This window comes from Apodemus sylvaticus, chromosome 2 (assembly GCF_947179515.1).
Source record: "Apodemus sylvaticus chromosome 2, mApoSyl1.1, whole genome shotgun sequence".
NCBI classification, from domain to species: Eukaryota; Metazoa; Chordata; class Mammalia; order Rodentia; family Muridae; genus Apodemus; species Apodemus sylvaticus.
The window spans coordinates 177,665,999-177,690,022 of record NC_067473.1 but is presented as its reverse complement, the minus strand read 5'-3'; the positions used below and the strand labels follow the sequence as shown (position 1 = coordinate 177,690,022).

Sequence of the window (24,024 nt, the reverse complement as noted above, 5' to 3'; positions counted from 1 at the left end):
GGTTGCCAAAGTCTAGGATTCCCATTTAAGGTTGTTTCTATGCAAAGCACTATTTGAACACATTTGAATAATTTTGTCCTCTAATCATTTGACAACATAAGCTAAAATTTTTAACTCATGGGTGAGCACAATGCTTAAGGAAACAAGCTTCTTGCTAACAGTCAGCAGCTATTCTGTGACAAAAGATTAAGAATCCAGAAGGACGAGATGATTGGAAGAACAAAATGAGGCACTGCTTCAGGTGAATCCTTGCTTATTATAGGGATTTGTATATCCTGCATGGAAAATGTGTCCCATTGTTTTAAGACAGCAAGCTGTTTTTAGTAGGCAGCCTATAGCTTCAAAATGGCATGAATCAAATCTGTAGTTGCTCATAAATGTTGAAATAATTCTTGAGTATTGATGACATATGAAATTTTAAAACCAGAGACTCCCTCAAAGTGCTGCTTTAGTTTTTATAATAACCATCATAATTTTAGGTGCATATGTATTTCAAAATATATTTCAGGAATAATATTATGCATAAAATGCAAAGTTGACAGTAATCTGAGGTTTAATTTCTTGAAATGTAAAGAAGCAATTTTTCTTGAGGGGCTTCAATGACAGAGGCCTGCACAGCCCCATTCTGATAGCGTCTCTAGGACTGAACAACTTGCTATTTTTTTCTGGGCCTGGATTATTAAAGTTTGTGTTATTACTGATAGTAACATCTCATGTAATTAAAATCAATTCTTTTCTGCTTTTCTTTTTGTATTCTCAGTTTCTCTCACTCTCTTTCTCTGGAAATCCTTATATATTATCTCAGGAATTCTAAGAATGAGCAATGAAGGTTGGGAAGGGTCCTTGACTTAACTTTTCCTGTAGCATTAGAGGTTGGCTATGTGCAAGCACAGTTATACAATTTAATAAACACTTGTGCTCCATAATAGAACATTCAGAAAACTCTCTATCTAAGCATTAAGTACCTAGAATACCAGATATAATGAGCATGTGGATATAACCTTAAGAGTCTGGAGGTTGACATGGATAAAATGAAGACTGAGAGTTGGAAGGATTGGTGATGGCCAGAAAAATTATACATTTATAAATATGGAGATTAAAACCAGCATGTGTAGGGCTGAAGATGGCTCATTGACTAAGAGTACCCTTTATTCTTGCAGAGAACCCAGATGCAGTTCCCAGTCCCACATCAAGTGGACTTACAGACACCTGTGACACCTGCACACTCATGCTGCATGTACACACCTGCTGTCCAACAAGTACACACACAAATAAAACTAACAAATTAATGTTTATAGAAAACTAATAAGTTATTGGATTGCCACTCCTTGATGTGAAATGGATTATAAATGCTTAAAACTCATAGAGCTTTCAAAGGAGCCTGTGTAAATCTAGGGAAATGATTGAATGTCCATTAGAACTTGCATAGGACACATTTGGAAGAGAACAGGATGGTGGCACCAATACAAGGCATTGTTCATGGAGTAGAGTGCCATGGGCTTTAAAATGTTAAGAGTGAAAGTCCATTATTATTATTATTATTATTATTATTTTATTGCTGTGTAAGGTAGTGGTAAAACTGCAAGACTGCCAGAGAAAACAAAGAGTATGTCTTTGAAATGCAATCTAAATTCAAAGCACAACTAATCGAAATAGGGATTGTAGTCCTGTGACTGTTGTAAATGTACAAACACATCTTAGCTTATCTTAACTTGAAGACTGTATTCCCAGGGGGGTTCAAACTCTTTAGAAATGGCTAGGGAGAAAACGGTATGGTCTTAGCATTAAAAATACACTATGATTTGGAACTGAAGCCATTACCAGTGGATCTTCCCTACAATTACACATACAGTTGCTGCACACAGTAATTGTGATTGATTCACTTGCCTGGGTCCACAAATGGAGAGTCTTCAAGTGTTGGTTGTATATGTTCAGAGAGAAAAAAGCTAAGTACACAATCACTCTGAAAAAAAAAAGATAAAATACAATAGTATAATATTTCTTCATTTCATATATTTACCTATTAATCTTGTTCACTCTTGCATGAGAATATCGCTATTATATGATATTTAATGAGTACCTGTTATCAATTCCATAAACAGAAAAAAATTGCAACCATATTGCCGATATTGTTCTGCCACTAATTAAGCTAGTCTTTTTTTATGTGTCTTGAGATAAATTATATTTCTTCAAGAGATTCAAGGTTGTTGTGCTGCTGGAGGTCATCATCAATGTTTATGTTCTGTAATTGTGTAATTATCCACAAATCTCACATCTCCCTGTCCTGAAAAATATAAAGCTTTAGATAAAGCTTCCTGAGAAAAATTGCTTTCCAAAGGACATAGTTGCTTGCTTTGTGAGAAACCATTACTCAAGGTTCAACTCGAAGAATGTTGGCTGAGGATTAAATTTCTCATCGTCGAGGAGCACTGGTGCATATTAAGAAACAGGTAGACACATAAGGTTATGCCTTTCCTTAGGACAGTCTAAGGGAGAAATAACATTAAAGGAAATGAATTCTAGTCATGTACATTTTGGTAATAAAATAGGGATCATTGCAAATAAACATCCATTTAACTTGAACTCCAAAGGTGTGCATGCCTAGCTAATCTGCAAATAGCGTTTCCCTAGTGAAACTGGCATTTATTTTGTTGTAAACTATAACATCATCAAAGCACCTTCTCCTCTGAAGACACTCCATGATTGTGGAAAAGACACACCAAATTATTGAATACATCATCTATATGTATGCCAATGTGGTAGTACCCATCACGGCCACCCAGCTCGGCCTTCTCTCTTTCTGTCCAATGGTCTTTCAAACCTCCATCAGGAAACTTATTTCCAAATCTGACATCTCTGATGATAACCTTATATTCACTATTAAAACTGCCATTAGTTCTATGGACAGACAAATTACAGTCCTTCTTTCTTGTTATAATAGAAGAAATGGCTGCTTTTCGTATGCAGACTAAATTATGTCACTCCCACAAGTCCACACAATGACCTGGTAAGTCTCAGAAGCACAGAAAGATCTGATTGGGAAATGGTGTCATTTGGGATCAATTCGTTATACAGTGCTATGGACTGATTGAGCAATAGCCCCCATAGCCTGTGTATTCAGATACTTGGTGCCCTGTTGATGGAACTGTTTGGGAAGGATTAGGGGGTGGGGCCTTTGTTGGAGGAAATTTGTCACAGGAAGTGGGCTTTAAGCTTTCAAAAGCCCACTCCATTTCTAGTTCGATCTCTCTCTGCTTCTTGCTTTGGATCAGATGTGACCTCTCACATTGCTCCAGTATTATTATGCCTGCTTGCCTGCTGCCAGGTACCCTGTCATGATGATCATGGACTTTAAGTCTTTATAACTGTGAGTCCCAGTAAACATTTTCTTTTATAAGTTGCCTTGGTCATGATGTCTCTTCACAGCAATAGAAAAGGAGGTACAGCATCTAGGATGGGATCCTCTAATCTGATATTACTATTATTCTTATAAAAGGGATGATTTGGATATTACAAAGAGAAAACTACAAACAGACCCTGGGTGAATCTGGCAGAGAGATTCTTCTGTTGGGTTATGAGAAAGAACCATGGTTGCTGACATATTGCTTTTAGACCCTGACTGACAGAATGTTCAGATAACATGTTTCTGCTGTTTCTGCCCCAGTAGTGTCACACATTTTTTACAGCAGCTCTAGAGAAGCATACAGTGCTGAACCACTTGTCAACTGCCTTCCTCTATTTTTTATCCTCCATATTGGAACCCAATCTATTGTTTATCTCTTTGCCTTTTTTTCTTTTCCATCTGTGTTAAATATCGTCAACCAGAAAGCAATACTTTACCTACCCATGCGTATAGAACACCCATGACTAATGTTCTCCCTCATGCATTGAGCCTAGGTAAGGACTTACTGGGTCCTCTTCAGTTTCTACTTATGTTAGCAGGTTTTGCCTAACTTGCCTCTAAAATATACTCTCCTCTTCTAATAATCTCTATGTTCAAATGAATTCTTTTCAAAATCCAGCAGATGTTTTGCCTTCAGTGACAGGATTTGTCATTTGCTTTTCTGGTGCTTGCTAATATCAGACTCTCTCCATTTCTCTCCATGTATAGCTGTTTGTCTCTTTACTCATTTTCCATTTGCTTATAATATAAGGTTTTCACTTTAAGTCTACTGAAAGTCAATACAGTGTTTTAGGGTGACTTATTTGACACTTTTATTGAGTCAGAAATCAAAGTCTTTCTTTGAGATTTGTTTCTCCAGTCTAAACCCTGTATCTGCATTCCTTTGGACTATCCAAAGATGTGCATCAAGATGTCTGAGTCACTCCATTGTTCTACTCGTGACACCAGGCTCAAACCAAGCATTTATTTCTCTCTCTGTTTTTCTTTCCCCAGGAATAACATACAGTGCAAAGATCTGTGATCACAGCACCACAGTTTAGGAGTTCCCATGTAAGTTTCTCTGAAGGAGGGGCAGAGTTATGGTCAGATGAGGAGTCAGCATTGGAACTTAGTGTCACAATGAAAGAGAAGCCTGTTCCCAGGAGGCTTTCACCAGCCTTGATAGCTTCTGCCACATCAGCCTTGAAGTAGATGTCTTCCTTCTGTGAGACTGCTACTTTCCCAGTTCCAGAATCTTCTGTTTCTATCTGGGCTATAGCAGATGGTTCCACATCTCGTCTTGCTAACCATTGTCCACAGCATTTCTGCAAAGGTGCCACCAGATCTTCCAAAACACATATTTAACAATCTGAAATCCTGATGGTGGTTCTACCTTACCCTTTAAAAGAAGGGACTTGTTCCTGATGGGGACACTGTCATTGTTCTCTCTCTTCTTTGTTTTTAGCCCTTTCTTTATTTACATTTTAAATGTTAACCCCTTTTCTTGTTTACCCTCCAAAAGCCCCTATCCCCTCCCACCTCCCTCTGCTCACCAACCCACCCAGTCTTGCTTCCTTGTCCTGGCATTCCCCTACACTGGGGCATTGAGCCTTCACAGGACCAAGGGCCTCTCCTCTCACTGATGTCCTAAAATACCATCCTCTGCTACATATGTAGCTTTCTTTATGAGAACTTGTGTGGAATGTATTTATCTCATTGTAGATCCCCTGGTATCTTCATCCTCTTACTTTTTCTATATGTCTCTTTCTTCTTCTTCTTCTTCTTCTTCTTCTTCTTCTTCTTCTTCTTCTTCTTCTTCTTCTTCTTCTTCTTCTTCTTCTTCTTCTTCTTCTTCCCTCCTCCTCCTCCTCTTCCTCCTCCTCCTCCTCATCCTTCTTCACAAGTAGAGACTGAGAACAAAGTACTCATGCACGGTGCTGTTCAAATCATGTGTTGCAGAACAAGCCGAGATCTGTCTTCCAGGTAGACTGTGTTGGCTAGTGTAAATAGTCCTATTAACAGTTTATATACATTACAAATTAGCCAATTGTCAAATTCTGTCTCTACATTTTGGCCTCTTGTAAGGTTGTTGAACAGGAGCCCCTACCTAAGGAAATCAATCATGCCAGAGCCAAGTAGGTGACTACAAGTTATTTTTCTTTGTTTTTTAATTTGAATGTTTAAAATCAAATCTCCCACTGAACAGAACTGGTTGAAGAAATACAATCTTCCTAAATCTTTGCTGACTAGTCAATTATCTTTACTATTTTTTTTTAAAAAATTTTGAACTTATTATCCAATGGATACTAAACTTCTTCATTAAGCAAGATGCCTTTCCTGTTAGTTGAGGAAATGTCACTACTAGTTAACTATTGCCCTGAGTTTATACTACTGTGCCCCTGAACTGTTTTTAATTCTGGGTCTGGCCAGGATACTAAACACTAATTCTTTATCACAGCAAGTTTTTTTTTTTTCCTTCTGCAAAAATAATCATTGTTCAGTGTCACCGAAAAAAGAAGCTAAAAAGAAAAAAATTAAATAAAACAGGTAGGGAAATCTCAATACCCAGTGTAGCTGAGTCAGGAAGATCATGAGTTCAAGGCCAACATGGGCTATATAGTGAGACACTGTCCTAAATAATGATGATATTACTAAATATCAAAATAATCATCAATCTTCTTTATGACTCTGCATCCTGCTATAGTTTAAAAACATACAGGAATGTTTCTAAGCTATAGTGATGCAATTGCTTCCACTGATAACCCACACCTGTGTTTCCATCTGTGCTAGTGCTGCTCTCCTGGCAATATGGCTGCATTATTTGGTGACTATTCAATACCCAACTCTGAAGGTAGCAGGTTTCCAGGGGCTGTGATGCCTCCACACACAGCATGGCTCCCCATTTTGTTTATGCAACATTTATGACATCTTTACTAAAATTATTTGTTATTTATCAGAAATCCAAATGGAACTTGGTGGCCTATATTATCTTATTTGCTACAGTAAAGTATCGTATCTAGATCCCAGCCAGATCCACAATTAAAAAGAGTCCAATGACATGGCAGTACAAACACAGGGAAATAATTAACTAGTGGTGGCATTTCAGGAACTAATAGGAAAGAGATATCTTGCTTAATATAGAAGTTTATTATGCACGGGATAATAAGGTCAATCAACCTGTATGTGTACACTACAAGGTACTTGGAAAGTATGTGCCCTATTTTTGGTTATTCAATGACTGGAGAATTCAACTAACAATCAATGATCACTTATCATAAAATATCTTGTATATTCTTTTGTTATGTGGGCTGGGATGTAACTCCGTGCACCAGTGCTTGCCTGCCAGGAGCAAGGCGTTGGAGCTCCAGCATAAAAAAACAGGATCCCCAGAAAATCAAATAAAAAGGGAAAGGAGGTTGTTCTCCAGTAAGTTCTTATTGGGAAATACTTTCTGAGGCAAAAGCCCTGAATTTAACTTCTCCTTTTTGGAAATCGAGAGTGCCAGTGATTTAATGGAATCAGCAGTATAGTCAGTAAACCAAGGCTCACTTTTGTGGCTGTGACATGTCCCATCAAAGAGTACATTCCATACAGTGGGCACATGAGGCACAGCCAGATAAAGCTTTTCAGGGATTCTAGAACACTCCAGACATTTGGGTAAGCCTAAAGCTCGTATTACCACCCATGAATTTTCAGGAGAATGTGTCACAATCCTGTCTGTTTGGAATGATGGCAGGCATGTAGACCGAAGAATAATGAATGCACAGATTCCTGGAGCATGAAGTTGGCCAATACTTCAGAAGCTCAACCGACTTTTCCTCTGGGCACTCCATTCTGCCCCTCTGGAAGGTCCAGGGACGATGGTTGTTTTCTCTCCCATGCTCTTTAAGCTCTGGTCCTGTATGAGAGGTAGGTGCCCTTACTTCTCTTTGCTCTTGTAATATCTATTCTTTTGTGAGGTGTTATGCCTTGAACACAGTGTCTGTAGAACAATGTTCTATGCCCCCTACGGTTACCCTTCCCTATAGATCTGTGGTGCACTGGCCTTCATTTTTAAAAAGACATTTAGCCTTATATGTTTTTGTTTTCTTCAGAGTACTATTCTCATATCACTCAAACAGATCATAACACATTTTTAACTATTCATACAATTCATCCTTCGACATCGTCGGCTCTTCATTCCCGCTTCCTTCCCCGTCAATGATTTTTGTCTTGTGTTGCAGTTAGTCCATCAGTCACTCTTGTTCTGGTTTTGACCAATGATCAAAACGATAGCCCTACCTTTTTCATTATAAGTTCTCTTAAAAATGGCAAAAATATCAGAAATATCTTGACTGCAGGAACATTTCAATGATCAAAATCTATTCCATGTCTTTATGTCTGCCTTTGGTCAATTTGGATTTCATGCTATATTTATGCTAATTCTCTTGCATGTTCTTTATGAATCTTGTGACTTTTTCTTCATTGTTTATTTGACAAAACACCAAGTCGTCATTACACACACACACACACACACACACACACACACACACACACACACATTGCTAACCCTGCAAGTGTAATTGCCTAATGTTGCTGGAAATACTTACATATGACTATACTCAATGGTGACTCACCCTTGAGTGTGTCTTGACTATTTTACGGAAAATTCCAGGAACACCATTATTCCAGTTACTATTTGACAATAGGACTGTTTCTTTGAAGTCTTTGCTCCTCAAGTTCCAGTATTTCTTCCTCCCCAGCCTTTTCATTGCTCTCCCAATTTGTGGAATAGAACCCATTTCCCAACACAGTCTTTCAGGGTTGTCACATCTGCCCTTTCTTCTGTTACACAGATGGACTAACTCTAACTTGAGGACAATCGGAACACCAGATGCCCTGTCTTCTACTCAGGTCACTGCTCTGTTCTCTGCCTGAGTGGTCTGTCTTTTTCTTCATTTCACTTCTTAAATGAGTCCTTTTTAAATGTAGAATGCACATATCCTATAAATATATTCAATGAAGAAAATTACTGACGACCACTTCCCTGTATTCTATCTTTCTCTATGCTTCGAGGAAGTCCACTGCAAAGTTGTCTTCTACTGTACATCTCAAATCTCTCTTTTTATTTTCTTGAACCTCTTCCAGGTGGGTTTTTGTTTGTAAAAGTCCTGACAAACTTTAACGATTGTGCTTCTCCTACTTCAGCTTTCTGACTGCTGAGATCACTGATGCAAGCCCCCCAAACCCATGCTAGTTCCTGACTGGTGACTCTCTAAATGTGGGCAGCTAGTCATTGCCTCATTCGTACGCTCCCCCCTTGTTGGATTCCTGGCACTTTCTTCTCTGGGGTTCAGCTGATTGGTCTCTCTCAGCTCTCTTTGCTGAGTTGACCTTATCTCTCCAAACTTTAAAATTGGTGGGCTGCCTGGTCTGCGTTTCCAACTATGTCCCTTTTAAATTCCATTTCTCAGTGTACTCAGGATTATTTCATTTCTTCCAGTGTATAATTTTGATAATGAGTTATTTGGGGATGATTCCAATATGTATATTTTTAGCCCAACATTCTTCCTTAATGCATCTAAACCTCTGCTTAGTATTTTTGGAAGTCTCATAGACAACTCAAAAGTAGTGTGCTTAGATTCAGACTTGGGCCTCCCACTCACGCCCAGTCTGATAGTCTCTTTCCTAACATACTCAGCCAATTTGAACTCCTGTGACAAGAAAGATATCTTAGTGTCTGGCTCACATCCTGCTTTGACAGCTTTTAAACATTAATGTATGGACATTCAAACATGTAGGACATTCTTCCTATGTATCTGGTGAACAAATAAAAATGGCTGTGATTTGTCTTGGGCTATCTAAAGTTACCAGTTGTTGAGCTAAATGTCATGGGGTGATATGAAATGCTCTCTCTCTCTCTCTCTCTCTCTCTCTCTCTCTCTCTCTCTCTCTTATATATGTATGTATATGTATATTTATATGCTTCCTTTGCTAGATTCTAATATAACTAATGGGAAATTTTAATTCCCATTATGCTTTTAAATTAAAAATGAGGACAATGAAAAACAAACATGTCGTCCAATGGGTCAATATTAAATTAAAATCTCCATCAGAGTATGTTTTGTTAAACTCAGAATTCTCATTCATAATACGTTTACCAATTACATTAACTGGTATGTAATTTAAAATGATTGACTTTTTTTAGAGAGAGAGCTGATCAATTCAGAACCTAAGTGTTTTTCCTATACCATATTATCAAAGCCTGAACGGAGTTAAAATACATGCATAGGACAGAATGAATGGACCATAAAAGGGAGATCCATTTTTCTCTTTCTTTACAAAAGCAAATTAAGTGTTCCCATTTATTAGCTGGCCAGTCAACTTCTAGCATTGGCTGCAAGATTTAGTGACTTGAAACAATAAGCTAAATCTATTTCTCTCAAATGCCGTGGAGTGCTGTAAAAAACACAAGCTAAAAAAAAAAAGAATTCCCACAAGACTCCTAAATCAAAGCTGAGCAGTAATTGTGTTTTATTGCATTCTTCATAAAGTAACATGTCAGCATGTCCAGTTTCTCGCCTCGCTCAGGCCACTGTGTTCATGTTGGAGTTACACCGTGAAGAGCTCTAAATGTCTCAAGAATCTTTTGTTGTTTGGCTGTTGGATGTCATCAGCGCTTCACCAGACTGTGAAGAATCATCTCAGTTTTACTGATGGTACACACATGACATTTAGCCTGCCTGCGATGTAAACTCGGCTAGCGCCAAGCGAGAGAGCAGTGTGGTGACAAACATGCCATTAACATCTGGGTTTAGCAATGGGGAGCAGGGAACATATGTTCGCTATTAAGACAGGATTTATCCACTTGGCTTTATTTTGACATTGGGTTTATGCTTTAAAAAAATTGCCTAAACCTTAAGTGATATCATTCCCTGTTTGCAGGGACATCCAGAAATAAGCAACAGTCCTAAGAATTGGGGATGGTCCCAGTGCACAGGGCTGGCTATGAGATGCTCTGTATGCATGGTCTGTTTGTGAATCTTGGCCGAACTCCGAAGGGGACTTGCATTGGGTGAGGTTTTCCAGTCCCTTGCTTTAATTTTTTTTAAATCACAAGGTTCACGTTACTCTTTCTAAAGATTTTTGCTTCATTCACAGACACAATTCCATGAAAACAGAACAAAATTTAAAGAAGCCAAAGGAATTCTTATTAGCACCAGTGCAGTGCTTGTTTGGAACTACAAACACTGAAAAGAATCTCAGTCTGGGGATGTGAGGGAGAGTGAGGCAGCAGAATCCAGGACGCCTAAACACTACCCCAATCATTTCAGCAGCGATGGGTAGTATGTGATAGTGCTTTCCGTTTAATGCCTGCTTCATTTATCAACAAACTCTTTCCAAGAGACAGATGATAGACAGACAGACAAACAGACAGACAGAAAGATAGGTAAGAAGGTAGATAGAGCTTAGATATCTTTAGGTATCTGTCCCATTCTGTAGACTGCTTTGATGTTTCAATACCCCTCCCCTCAGAGAGCAGGCGCTCTTCTGACATAATTGATTCTTGGCCTCCGATCCAAAGCAGCACAGCTCACAGGCAAGGAGGAACAGTAGAAGGCGGTCTTGTGATTATATTCAAGCTGCAGGTTCTTTCTTCTTTCCCAAAGCCTTTCATTTTAGGTCATGTATTATTTATGCTCACATCTATATAATCACTATATTATAAACTTATTTAGTACATCTCAAATATTTTCACTTATCCCGATTCCTCCAGAAACAAACTAAAGCTCTGACTCTAGAATGTTAAAATGTAGGTGATAAAACAAACAAACAAACAAACTAACTTTTTTTTTTAAATTTCCAGGGCTGGCAGTTTCTTTAGGAGTGTAGCCGCTGATGAGTGAGTTGCCCACTTCTGAGAAATAATCTATCGCCCTGTTCATGTAAAGACCACCAATTAAAATCAGTGGCTAAAAAGTAGGAGAAGGACTTACAGGGAGTGAGAGAGAAATGTTTTAGTGGAAGAGAATGGGTCAGGAGAAGATCAAAATGTATTATATATGTGTGTGCAATTGGCAAGTAAAAAATCTTGCATAGTTATGCATAGTTATACAATATATTTCAAAAGAACTGTAAATTTAGCATATAACTAAAGCTGAGCACATATTTTAGTATGCATGCATAATAGGATTATCGTTAATTTTCCTGTGCTGCCGCATGACAGGCAACTATGAAAAACAGCATCTCTGGAAGGTTTGTGCTAGAATCAAAGATAAAGACTGTTCTGCCCAAGAGCCCTCAGAACAAACAGTGCCCAACCTTTCACATCTCTTGTTTTATTACAGAGGAGAAAGAATCATGATTCCAGAAATTTCCTCTAACCTGTTTATGTCACTTAAAATAATAAAAATAAGTGATTTTATAAATTATATGCATATAATTTATAAATGTTTATCTTTATATCTCAGAAGTAGCTTTCTTCATTCACATGAGGAAAGGGATCCAATCAGTTATTAAAAATCAACCCATGCTAACGCTGGCTACTCTCCGGTGGTCTCCCTGCCCCCGTGTCTGGGTTGGCTAATTTTGGTTGCCAACTTGATGGGTCTTGGGATCACTTAGAAGACACCTCTGCACTTGTCTTTGAGGATGCTTTCGGAGGGAGCTGACTCGGATGGGAAGATGCGTGCTAGGTGTGCATGGATAGTCCGATAGGCTGAGGCCCCAGACTGAGCAAACAGGGTAGAGAGAACCAAGTGTGAGACCCAGGAATCTCTCCTTCTGGACTGACCCTGGATGCCATGGACCTCACAGCTGCCTCAGGCACCTGCTGCCTTCCCCCCCACTCAGAGCTGGAACCATGCATTTCACCACGGTGAGCTTCACCCTCAAGCTGGGAACCAAATAAGCCCTTCTTCCTTTAAGTTGCTTTTGTTAATTGTTTTTGCCATAATAATAGAAACAAAAGAGATTATTGGGAGTTTCTGCAAACATAGAGATCATTAGCCATTGCCTATGATGTATAGAACCTGGGCACTGAGGCCAGACTGGCTAGCAAAAGTATTCAGCTAGTGTGTGTGTGTGTGTGTGTGTATGTGTGTGTGTGTATGTGTGTGTGTGTGTATTTGTGTGTGTGTGTGTATGTGTGTGTGTGTATTTGTGTGTGTGTGTATTTGTGTGTGTGTGTATGTGTGTGTATGTGTGTGTATGTGTGTGTGTGTGTATGTGTGTGTGTGTGTATGTGTGTGTATGTGTGTGTGTGTATTTGTGTGTGTGTATGTGTGTGTGTATGTGTGTGTGTGTATGTGTGTGTGTGTATGTGTGTGTGTGTGTAGGCGAAAGGCTGATGTCAAGAACTTTCCTCAATCCAGTTCTCCCCGATTTCTTGAGACAGGCTCCCTCACTGAGCATGGAGCTCACAGATTCTATTTGAGGGGCTCTAGGACTCACACAGGACGAGCCTTTATCACCGAGGTGTGGATAAGAGCAATCAGATGTTTACGGTGCCATCCGCGTCAGATTCAGCTTTTTACTTTCTGTGGTAGAGCTTCTCAAACATGTCTGGACATATGAATTACTTGGGTTAAACACACACACACACACACACTTCAGGTTACTTTTACTATGAGGTAATCATTTCTGAGAATGAGATTCCTAAAGATACTTTCATAACTCTCTCCCTTATTCTGAAACAGTGGTTGGATCACACCTCTGGTCAGAAAGTGCATAGTAACATCATCATCATTATCATCAACAACAACAACAACACACTTGTTGGGGTAGGCATGCAGCTCAGTAGCAGAGTGCTTGTCTAGCAGGTACAAGTCCCTGGATTCAATTAGGTTGAATACATACAAATATATACTTATGTTTTGTTAGGTCAGGAGCCCTAGAAAGCCGCTGCGATGATACTCTGTTTACAAAGCACACATATTATGTTGGTGCTTTTGGACACACTAATCTAACACTCACCTTGGTTAATTTGTATAGTGTAGAATGGACACCTAAGAAAAGAGATGTGGTTTATGGATCTTATAAAATGGCACCTTCCTCTAAACATTCAGTGAAGACACAGATGTCTGCCAGTGGGAGAGCACACGTGGCACACAGGCACAGCCCTGTCATCCCCAATGACCCCTGGAAATCAACTAAGTTGCTGGAGTCAGACCTGATACCTGGTACTTTGTGAGAACAGCTATGATTTTAGCCTCCTCTGGTGATCACCTGTTGTGAAACACAAGATGGAAGTCTCCTCCTCAGAACTCCAGGGGTGGGCAGTTGCACGTCCTCTAGTTGGTGTGTGGTTGGTGTCTGTGATTTCACCACATGTCAGGCTTGAGAAGGCCACTCCCTTCGCCTTTTCCTTCTCTATGTTTTTCACCCACTGTAATCTCTGGCTTTAATTCAGACTGATTTAAAACATAACGTGATAGCGAACATTTGTAGAGCTTTCCTGTGTCTCAGTGCTAACCAGTAAAGATTCACAGTAACACTCTGCAAAGCGGAAGCACCTGTCCTTGGGACCTCATAGCAGTGGTTTGATGTACCCATCTCTGTAAATGTGACCAAAACAGACACTGCAGGTCTCTGCTTGATGCCTGTGCGTATATGTCCCCCGTGTGCATGCGAGTGAAGTGCACTAGTGTTCATTAAGCCTTCCTGTGCTGAACTCACGTTGCGGGATGCCATCCCGATCGGGTCCAGCTCCCCTGCCTTCTCTCTTGAGAGCTACGTGCTTCTGCGTATTAACCCATCATGGACGTTTGTATAGAACACAATCTGAGTCCGATTAACATCTTACTGTTGAATACAGACAGATCTCAATACTTGGCCCATCGCACCACAGACAGAAGTCAGTGTCTTCACCCTGCCTTTGTCTATAAAAGCTGAATCTGTTTTCAGCAGCCTTTGGGTATTTTGGATTCATGAAGACATCCTTTCTATCCAATCAGTTTCAGTGTGAGCTGCCTGGTTGCACTCAAAGGTGAGAATCCTGCCACCATTCCTTCCCAGATAACTGCCGTACTCACCACCCTGGCCTGAAGCCCAAGAACATGGGCATGAGATTCTGAGATTGTGATTCAATAGAGGACATAAAGGTCTCAATATTCTACTCTGTCCTTTGAGATGCAAAAACCACATGGACCCCAATGTAAAGAAATACACAGCCTTGTTCTTTGAGGGCAGAAGGGTCTGCCATCCATTTCCTGCTACCCATTGACTGAGTTAGAAATCAAAATACACCATTTAAGAAAATACGGACAAGAAACCTGAATCTGTGAGTATTCTCTCTTTAACAGTTATTAAACATGTATGTGGATATGCATTCCTGTGTGTGGATCTATGTGCGTGACAGCAGGTCCTTATGGGATTCAGCAGAAGGTGTTGGCTCCTTGGAGCTGGACTTTCAGAAGACTGTGGGCTCTGCTGTAGCTCCCGGGAACTGAACTCGAGTCCCCTGAGAGAGCAGGACACACTCTTAGCGGCTCAGCCATCCTCCTAGGCCCTGCTTATTGTCTTATGTTGACAGTGCTTGCTTTCCTACGGTCTGATTTCATAGTGTTTTACACTGTTTTCAGTTATTTTATGTTTTTCTTCTTCCTCCCACTGACATTATTATTGTCCTTCAGTATTTCCATCAGTCAGCTCCAAGGATTTCTGAACTTTTGTTTGTTTGTTTGTTTTCTGCAATTTTTAGAATGTCAACCCGTATACATAGGGAAGTGTGCACATAAAATGTATAGAAACAAATCACCTATTTTGGAAGCACGAGTTGATTAGAAAACAACTGGCTAGTAATCAAGAAAAGACGCTTAAAGGTCATCATCAAACACTCTTCAATGTAATTAATGTGTCAATCTTTTAGGTTTCGAAGGACAACAGAGATTCTATAGGCTGCTATATTGATAATGACAGTGTTTTTGTTCATTTATAGATTTAAAATGTTTAGCAAACACTGATGAATTGAGAAAAAAATGGGGCCTTCGTGCTTGTTCTTGCCGTTCTCTCTGTTCAGAGTAACATTCTGTGACCGCCATTTAATAACTACTGTCTGGCCTTTAGAAGTGATGTGCATGCCTTGAGCCAAACTTGCTTGGACTTAAATTGCACTCTTTATCGTTTGGACACTTATCCTTAGATATAGAACAGCATGCGCAGCCGAGGCTGCCCGCTTTCCCCCGACAGGGCAACACAGCAGTCTAACCTCATCTGAAAATCAGTCACAAACTAGGGCTCCTGAGGACCAGGTACATTAGAAGCCATGACTGGTAATGTCCATAAGAGAAGGAAGATGAAGATGAGGAAGGTTGCTCTCTGACAGGGCCTACCGGTGAGGCCAAGGACGGGTGTTCCGCTTCCTCTAATCAGCCAGCCTGTGCTTGCTCCTGCTATGTTCTCACAGAGCAATCAGTAGAGGGTATCTTTATTCATTAGCATTCTGAATGTCAGAGATAAAAGTTTTTCTCATGGAAAATGGTGCCTTGTAGGAAACGTGGTGGCACATGGCTGTAAAGCCAGCACTAAGGAGACAGAGGCAGAGACAGTTTTGCATCTTAAAGCCAATGGAGGCCACATAATGAGATCATGTGTCTTGCGAAAGTCTTGCTGACTGCTGATTATTCTAATTATTGTTTCAGACGGGCCAATACTGGTCACATTCAAGCTCTCTGAGGTGCGTGATTTAACTTAAAAGATCCTATAAATGTTCTCTATCCTTCAAAGGCAAAGCACCCAAGAGACCATGTATTCTTTACCCTACGGATATTGTCCCAAATAAACCACTATGTAATTATGTACAAGAATGGAAGAAGTCTGTCTACCTGGTGCCTGTGTATGGAGCCAGCCAGCATCTGTCTTATAGGGATATTCCATGTATCATGGACAGTTCACCCAATGGTAATGAGAATGAGAGATCCTTCAGCATGAGGAGATACCAACTGTGTGTGTGTGTCTGTGTGTGTGTGTGTCTGAGTGTGTATGTATATGTTTTATGTACATTTAGGTGGGTGTGTGCATTTGTGTGTTTTCGAGTATGTATGCTTGGGTGTTTTGCAAACCCTGATCTGACTGATATACAGGAAGGACAGATTTTTAGCTCAGGATCTCTACAGACTTTTCTGAATGGTTTCCAGAACAACCAAGAGTAATAACCTAGCAAAAAAAGGCACATTAAAAGTTTTGGGGATGATAATGACCGCAGACTCGCATCTGTAGCATGGTCTCTCTGAGAGGACAGAGTGAGGGGAAGATACTTCAGGAACTGAGCACCTGGCGGGTGACTGCAATGCTAGAGTCTCATGGAGACACTAGGTTAGGTCATGTCATCCAAATATTCTGCAAAGATTGACAGAAAGAGCTAGACATGTGATTTTTAAATTTGGCTTCAAAGGATGGAAGAACCAATAGTGACAAATCACCATTTTGATAAACACAGGAAGCCCTGAAGCTTGTGTGTGTATGTAAGAGAAGCAACATTATATCTGAAACAGGATAAAGAAGTTTGGAAAGGCAGAGCTGTTAAAAGCAGACAAAGAACAAAGAAGTCAGTGAGTATTATTATTAGTATATGAGATACAAACAAGATAAATAGACTGTTTTAGGGTTTCTCCTCACTGGGAAATTTAAAAAAAATTACAAAGTCTTAGTGGACTTAAAACATTAAGGATGCATGTTCTAATCTGTGTGGTAATTCCACAGAGTTAAGCAGTATATATCACTCTGAAGCTACTTGGGACAGAACTGAATTATCAACAGTGAATTTTAACAATGGAAGGGGGTGCCTCTCAAAACATTTGTGAGATAGTAAACCTGGGTGTATACACACACACACACACACACACACACACACACACCCCACAATGGCAGATCTAAATAAGCTTCCAACTAAAAGGAAAAGATTATATTTTATATATAATACAAAACTCATCTGTGTGTTGTGATTATAATTACAATAGAAAATAAAAAATGTTGCAAGGAAGATGTTGGATCACAGAAACTCCAATCAAAATGACAGTCCCTTAACGGTATGATTATCATAATTTTTTTTTTAAGAGGAAGGCTTCATTACAGATAAAAGATGCTGTGTGTAATGTCCATCCACACCTCCAAAGATTGACATGTTCCATCCTGCAGGAATCTCCTTAAACAGGATGGTAAACTACTCTAAAAGGCTTCAGGAAGTCCTTGAAAGTGATTGGGATTCACTCGTCCCTTCCTGCCGCAGTAAGCAGTAGAAGCTGAGAGTCCTCTGGAAGGAGCTGAGCTGCAAGGAAGACTCTGGAAGACATTTAGTCCAACTGAGGCACATGGTAAGGACTCTCTCCAACTTGTTGAGCTGCCTGCAGGCTGGGCAGTGTGCTCCAGGTTCCCAGCATTGGGACTTGCCACTCCTGTTGGGGTGGGCTTGGTGATGCTGCTGTCTTGGAGTTATTTCTGCTCCTCTAAGTAACCTTTCCCCCATATTCCTGCTAGTAATCTCTCACCCATATTCCTGTGACCTCTAACCTACATTCCTGTAAGTGACCTCTCATCCATATTCCTTGTAAGTGACTTCAGTGAAACCCATGGTTCACCAAGTTGGACTTAGGCAGCACCCATACTTCAGTCTGTTGCGAGAGTTTCCTATTGGGATGAGTTTTTGTAAAAGCAGATACATATGTCTTGTTAGCAAAATATCAGCATTTCCCCTCTCTCATTCTCTCTTTTCTCCATATTATGATCCAAAAGAAATGAATATTTATACTCTCCCACACATCCGTAGAGCCAGTAGGGTAGTATTCCCCACCCCCAGTGGATGTTCATGATCTAATTTATGTAAGATTAGTTTACACAGTAAAAGAGCCTTTTGTAAATAAAATGTATTGAAGACTTTGAGATGGTAAGATTGCCCTTCATAGTCCTGGTTTGCCCAGTGTACTGACTAGCATCCTTCTAGTGGAGGTATAAGGACAAGGAGGTGTGAGGGCAGGAACTGAGTTCTCAATAGGCCATTGTATTACAAGAAGAGATCTCCTAGATCATTGGCTGCCAACCTAATGCTGTGGCCCTTTAATAAGTTCCTCACATTGTGGTACCCCCAAACATAAAATTGGTTTCATTGCTACTTCATAATTGCAATTTTGCTACTGTTATGAGTCATATTGCAAATATCTGGTAAGCAGACTATGTGATATGTGACCCTTAAAGGGTTGTGACCCACATGTTGAGAACTGCTGCTCTAGAGGATGGAATATTTAGAGCGAGCAGGTCTGTCAGTAGTTTGACTTCAGTCCCCTATTCAAATTTCTAAGATCCAGAGATTAAAGAAAGTAGATTTGTGTTGTTTCATGACACCTTGTTTGTTGTGCTTGGACACAGTGTCAATGGGAACCTAGCTGAGTAACCTGGCTTTCCTTCTCCCTGATCTTCCTTATGTGGCTGGCTCCTACACAGGACCAGGCCCTAGAACAACTCTGCTAAATCCCACCCAAGTCAAATGCATGAGAAACTCTGCCTTAGTTAGGGTTCTACTGCTGTGAAGAAATACCATGACCAAGGTAACTCTTATAAAGGCAAGCATTTAATTGGGTCTGCCTTACAGTTTCAGAGGCTTAGTCCATTATCATCATGGTGAGAAGCATGGTAGTGTGTAAGCAGACTTAGTGCTGGAGGACCCCAGAGTTCTACATCTTGATATCAGGCACCAAGGAGACTCTCTTCCACTGGCAGTCAGGAGGAGACTCTGATTCCACACTGGGCAGAGCCTGTGCATAGGAGACCCTGAAGCTGGCCTACATAGTGACACACTTCCTCCAACAAGGCCACACCCACTCCAATAAGGCCACTCCCTTTGGGCAAGCATTGAAACACGTGACTCTATGGGGGCCAAACCAATTCAAACCACCACAGATACTGTCAGTCTCCCACTCCATACTTTTTATATCAAAGCTGGAAGAAAACCATGCCTCTGAGACTCTAGAAGATCCAAGCATGTTGTGGTCAATTAGTTCAAGGAGCACCTTTAGGGCTATGTGTACATTAGTGCATATCTAGTGCTATGGGTACATTAGTGCACATCTAGTGCTATGTGTACATTAGTGCACATCTAGTGCTATGCATACATTAGTACACATCTACTGCTATGCATACATTAGTGCACATCTAGTGCTATGCATACACCAGTGTGCATCTATGCAATGTGAAACTGGGGCTTCGGACTGCATTTTCTGGACTTCAGATACCCTAGACATACATGCTTATTGAGTGAAGGAAGTACAGAACACTGCTGCATTTAAAACTGATTTTGGAAACCATAATATAATAATGATTTGACATTAGAATAAAAGTAGAAAGAAAAAAACAAACATACATTTGCAACTTCATAAGATCCACGCAGCACCTGCTCCACGTAGTGACTCAGATCTCTGATCCTCTTATGATCCGAGTCTGTGAAAGGTAGATGCCACCAGTGAGGAAACCTGTTTTAAAAGAGAGGAGTGTCACTCTGAAAAATTATGAAAATCAGCCTCTTTTGGGTGGTTACAAAGTCACCCGCTGCACCAGTGGACGGCCAGTCACATTAGAAAACACCAGTATATACATGGTTAATGCTGGCCATGTCACAGGCATGGCTGTGGTCATTTCTTCTATTTTAATCATCACTGATCTCAACACTAATTCAATTTAACATTAAATTAATTTAATATGATCTTTATTACTGTATTTATAGCAGACCACAAATGTTTCCTCCCTGTACATGTAGGGGCTAATACATAGTTTATGAAATCAATGATTTACAGTTTTTCAAAGAGTTCTGACTGTGTTGTTTCTTCTGGGCTCTTGACAGACATTATTGCATGAAATAAATTAGATATTTCATCGAGTAGCATCTGCTTCCATCTGGCCTTGTTAATGTGAATCAAAGCCACAGTGTCTCCAAGAGTCTGAGCAGGAGGCTTCTCTGGGATCTATCTGAAGACCTTCTTGGATTGGGCTTAAGATCAGTTTGGTGGGATGACCTGATGTTGGTGGTCCCATTTGGTAATATATACTCCTACTTAATTGCATCTTTTCAGCAGTTTACTATTGCTTCTTTTTATATTTCTGCCATTTATTGCAGATAAAGACCTGCTTAAGTTGCTTCCTGGAAGGAGAAATGAGGAAGCTTGTGAATCTTGTTCAGCAAACAAAAGGAAGCAGTGGTGACTTCACACCAGGTGTCTTAGTCGGGGTTTCTGTTCCTGCACAAACATCATGACCAAGAAGCAAGTTGGGGAGGAAAGGGTTTATTCAGCTTACACTTCTGCACTGCTGTTCATCACAAAAGGAAGTCAGGACTGGAACTCAAGCAGGGTTGGAAACAGGAGCTGATGTAGAGGCAATGGAGAGATGTTCCTTACTGGCTTGCTTCCCCTGGCTTGCTCAGCCTGCTCTCTTATAGAACCCAAGACTACCTGCCTAGGGATAGTACCACCCACAATGGTCTCTCCCCCCCTTGATCACTAATTGAGAAAATGCCTCACAGTTGGATCTCATGGAGGCGCTTCCCCAACTGAAACTCCTTTCTCTCTGATAACTCCAGCCTGTGTCAAGTTGACACACAAAACCAGCCAGTACACCAGGACATTCCCTGCTACTTTCTAAAAAGAACATGGAAGTACAGAATGGGTAAATCTACACATCTGAATTATTACCTAGTAAATAAGTAATAGTTAATATATTAAAAGTTTATCAATCTAAGAATTAAAGTTTTTTTTTAAATCTGGACTTAGATATGAAATTAGTGCCAATATATAATTAATATGAAATATATGTAATATGTTATCACACACATATGTATAGTGGAAGTTTTGGAAATGTTCTTGGCAAATAAATGGCTTCAGTTACTGTTAAATATAATTCATACATCTACGTATAAAACTTCTGTATTGGTGTAGTAAAGCAATTTAACCTTTGGTGGTGTTTTAAAGTTCTAAGCATAAATATGTGCACAGTCTTGAGGAATGAGGCTTGTAATCCATTCAAAACTCATGTCCCACATTTCACATTGAAATCAGTTATTGATTTCCTTATGCTATTTTACCTGACATCGACATTGTATTATTTCTTAATTTTGTTCAGGGGAAATGAGTCAAAAGAAAACCCAACTTTTTTTAATTTCCTGTGTGTGTGGAGTTGTTTGTTTTTAAATGCTGATTTAAAAATGTAGTTTTTCTGAATACTAGGGAATTCATTTTCTCAGTACTAACACTAGGGTTTTGTTTTTGTTTTTTCTTTTGGTCCTGGGTGTTTTTTACATTCTGGGACATCACACAACACAGTTCTGAGACTAGGAGGAACACATCAAAAAAATGTGAGAAGAGGTAAGGAACATTGTCTCCTCCATCAGATGAATTCACCGAAAGTCATCCATTCTAAGGAAATCTCCGTGCCTGTGCACTCTTGGAAGGGACCAGACATACTAAAGGCTCAGTTGGAAGACCTATATTGCAGGCTATGACTAATTAGAATCTTTTTCTTCCTGACTGTGACTTTCTGAAAATTTTCCCCTTCAGATCGGATTTACAGAAGTCTCTTAGGTCTTCTTGAAGTAAATGTAGGAGTCAGAGGCAATCTTGCCCTCTTCTTCATCCATATGTATGATCTCCAGTCTCAGGCCCTGTGGGAGTGACAGCCCAGAGGAGCTGCTCAGGGCATACAAGGCCAAATGCCCCTCCCTCAGTGGGTTCCTGAAATGGTTTGAATATCAATTTAGCTTCATTCCCAGGCAGCACTAGTGTGCAGAACAGAATCCTAACTAAGGCTGGAAGTTGAGAAGAGGCACGTGGAAAGACGGACTCATGCCCTGAAGTTCTACTAGAGGCTGGAGAAGATGGCCTTTAGCAGAGATTAATTGATCCCGTTATGTGATGCACAGTGTTCTGTGGCTATTGCTGGGTAAGACGACAACACCAGACATTGAACTTCGCAGCAGAAGTTTGAACATTTTTTTTCCTGATTCTAATTTCAAAAATCCAAAGCCTTTGTATAGACGTTTCAAGAATTAATGAATTTTCCTCTCATGTGCCTGACCTGCTGTCTAATGTCTTGTCTTCCAGGTACTGAAAAACATTTGAGTTTCAAAATGTTTACGACCCCACAAACATGCCTTTTCAATATTCCGTGACATCCCTTCACTCACTGACATCTTATATTTATGCTTTGAAGCTGACTCAGCCAAAGAAAAAATAAAAATCCACATGTCAAAACATGTCAAGTCTTAAGTAACCCCTAACAGCATTAAATGATGGTTAACTTAACGAATATCCTAGTGTAGATGAAAGAAAAACCAAAATTTGGCTTATCTGACTGCCAATATCATAGTTTCTGGGGAACCCATTTCAAGGTTAAAATGCAATATTTTTTGTACACTGAAATTGATAATTTAAACTTGCCTCATTTTAATTAACAAGTATTCCATATTAGTTCAACAGTAGCTGTTCTAATCATATCTATAGTTAAGTTTAATCTTTTCCATTGTAACAGAATGATCACAGTAATGCCTTTAAAATGAAATAAATAACATTTAGACCATGCAAGTGTAGTAATTAATGGTTAAGAAAACCTAGGCTTGAGAACGGTCGAGGTGAATCATGAAGAAATCAACTGATGTCATCGTTTCCCCAATCCCCCTCTTTCTCCCTGTGTGTGTGTGTGTGTGTGTTTACATATGGGTTTTTTAAATTTCAGTTATTTATTGGCAAAAGAGCAGGTATGCTGATTTAGTTCTGACTTTTGATTTCAATTCTGTCTTTATAGAAAACAACTGAGAGGATTAAATTTTAAAAGAAGGAAATAAAACCTTTTCCCCAATAAATGACGAAAAGTGAAAGAGGCTCTGATTTTTTTCCCCATCTAGAACAATCTATGGCTTGAAGCAGAAAGGAAAGTTGGCCACTTCATTTTGACACTGCACATCTCTCCCAAGCAGGAAACCTCTCACCCACCATTGCCCCCACTCAAGGACAAGCTCGGAAGGCCCAATAAGGTGAGGGGGCGGCGCCTTACTCTGGGAGAGCCAAGGTGGGGAACCGCTTCTGCATTTGGCTGTGAAGTCTGTAAAACTGCTCAAAGGACTTCTTGGTCAGGCTTTTCCTGTTGTCGCTGCATGTCACCTCTATCAGGTACAGCTGCAGATAGACAGGCAAAAAGTCAAAAGACATCCTGGGACATCACACAACACAGTTCTGAGACTAGGACGAACACATCAAAAAAAATGTGGGAAGAGGTAAGGAGCCTTGCCTCCTCCATCAGATGAGTTTATCGAAAGTCATCCATTCTAAGGAAATCTCCATGCCTGTGCACTCTTGGAAGGGACCAGACATACTAAAGGCTCCGTTGGAAGACCTCTATTGCAGCTATGACTAATTAGAATCCTTTTCTTCCTGACTGTGACTTTCTGAAAACTTGAGCTTGATAACTTGAGCTTGATCCTAAAACCAACGTTCCAACGTGTAGGTAAATTAAATAAATAAAGAAGGAAACTTTCTTTAAAAATATCACGAAAGCTGAAGGACTCAATAATTTGTAATATCATGATTAATATAAATAAAATGTACGGGGTACCATAATTTTATGTTCTGGCAACACTGCCTAATTTCTGCTGTCCTTTCTTGCAGACACTTTAATTAGCTCTTGATTTA

At 39.9% G+C, this 24,024-nt stretch overlaps 1 protein-coding gene across 3 annotated transcripts in view; it reads right to left on the bottom strand.

Moving 5' to 3' along the window:
* The window catches only part of Pik3c2g (phosphatidylinositol-4-phosphate 3-kinase catalytic subunit type 2 gamma), a 311,639-nt gene that overhangs the window by 40,615 nt on the left and 247,000 nt on the right, over positions 1-24,024 (bottom strand). For all 3 annotated transcript variants that reach the window (XM_052172749.1, XM_052172750.1, XM_052172751.1), the window contains 3 exons: positions 23,390-23,511; positions 19,713-19,821; positions 1,888-1,963 (listed from right to left, as the gene is read on the bottom strand). In XM_052172749.1, the coding sequence (XP_052028709.1) occupies positions 1,888-1,963; positions 19,713-19,821; positions 23,390-23,511 (307 nt within the window). The remainder of the gene's footprint in view (positions 1-1,887; positions 1,964-19,712; positions 19,822-23,389; positions 23,512-24,024) is intronic.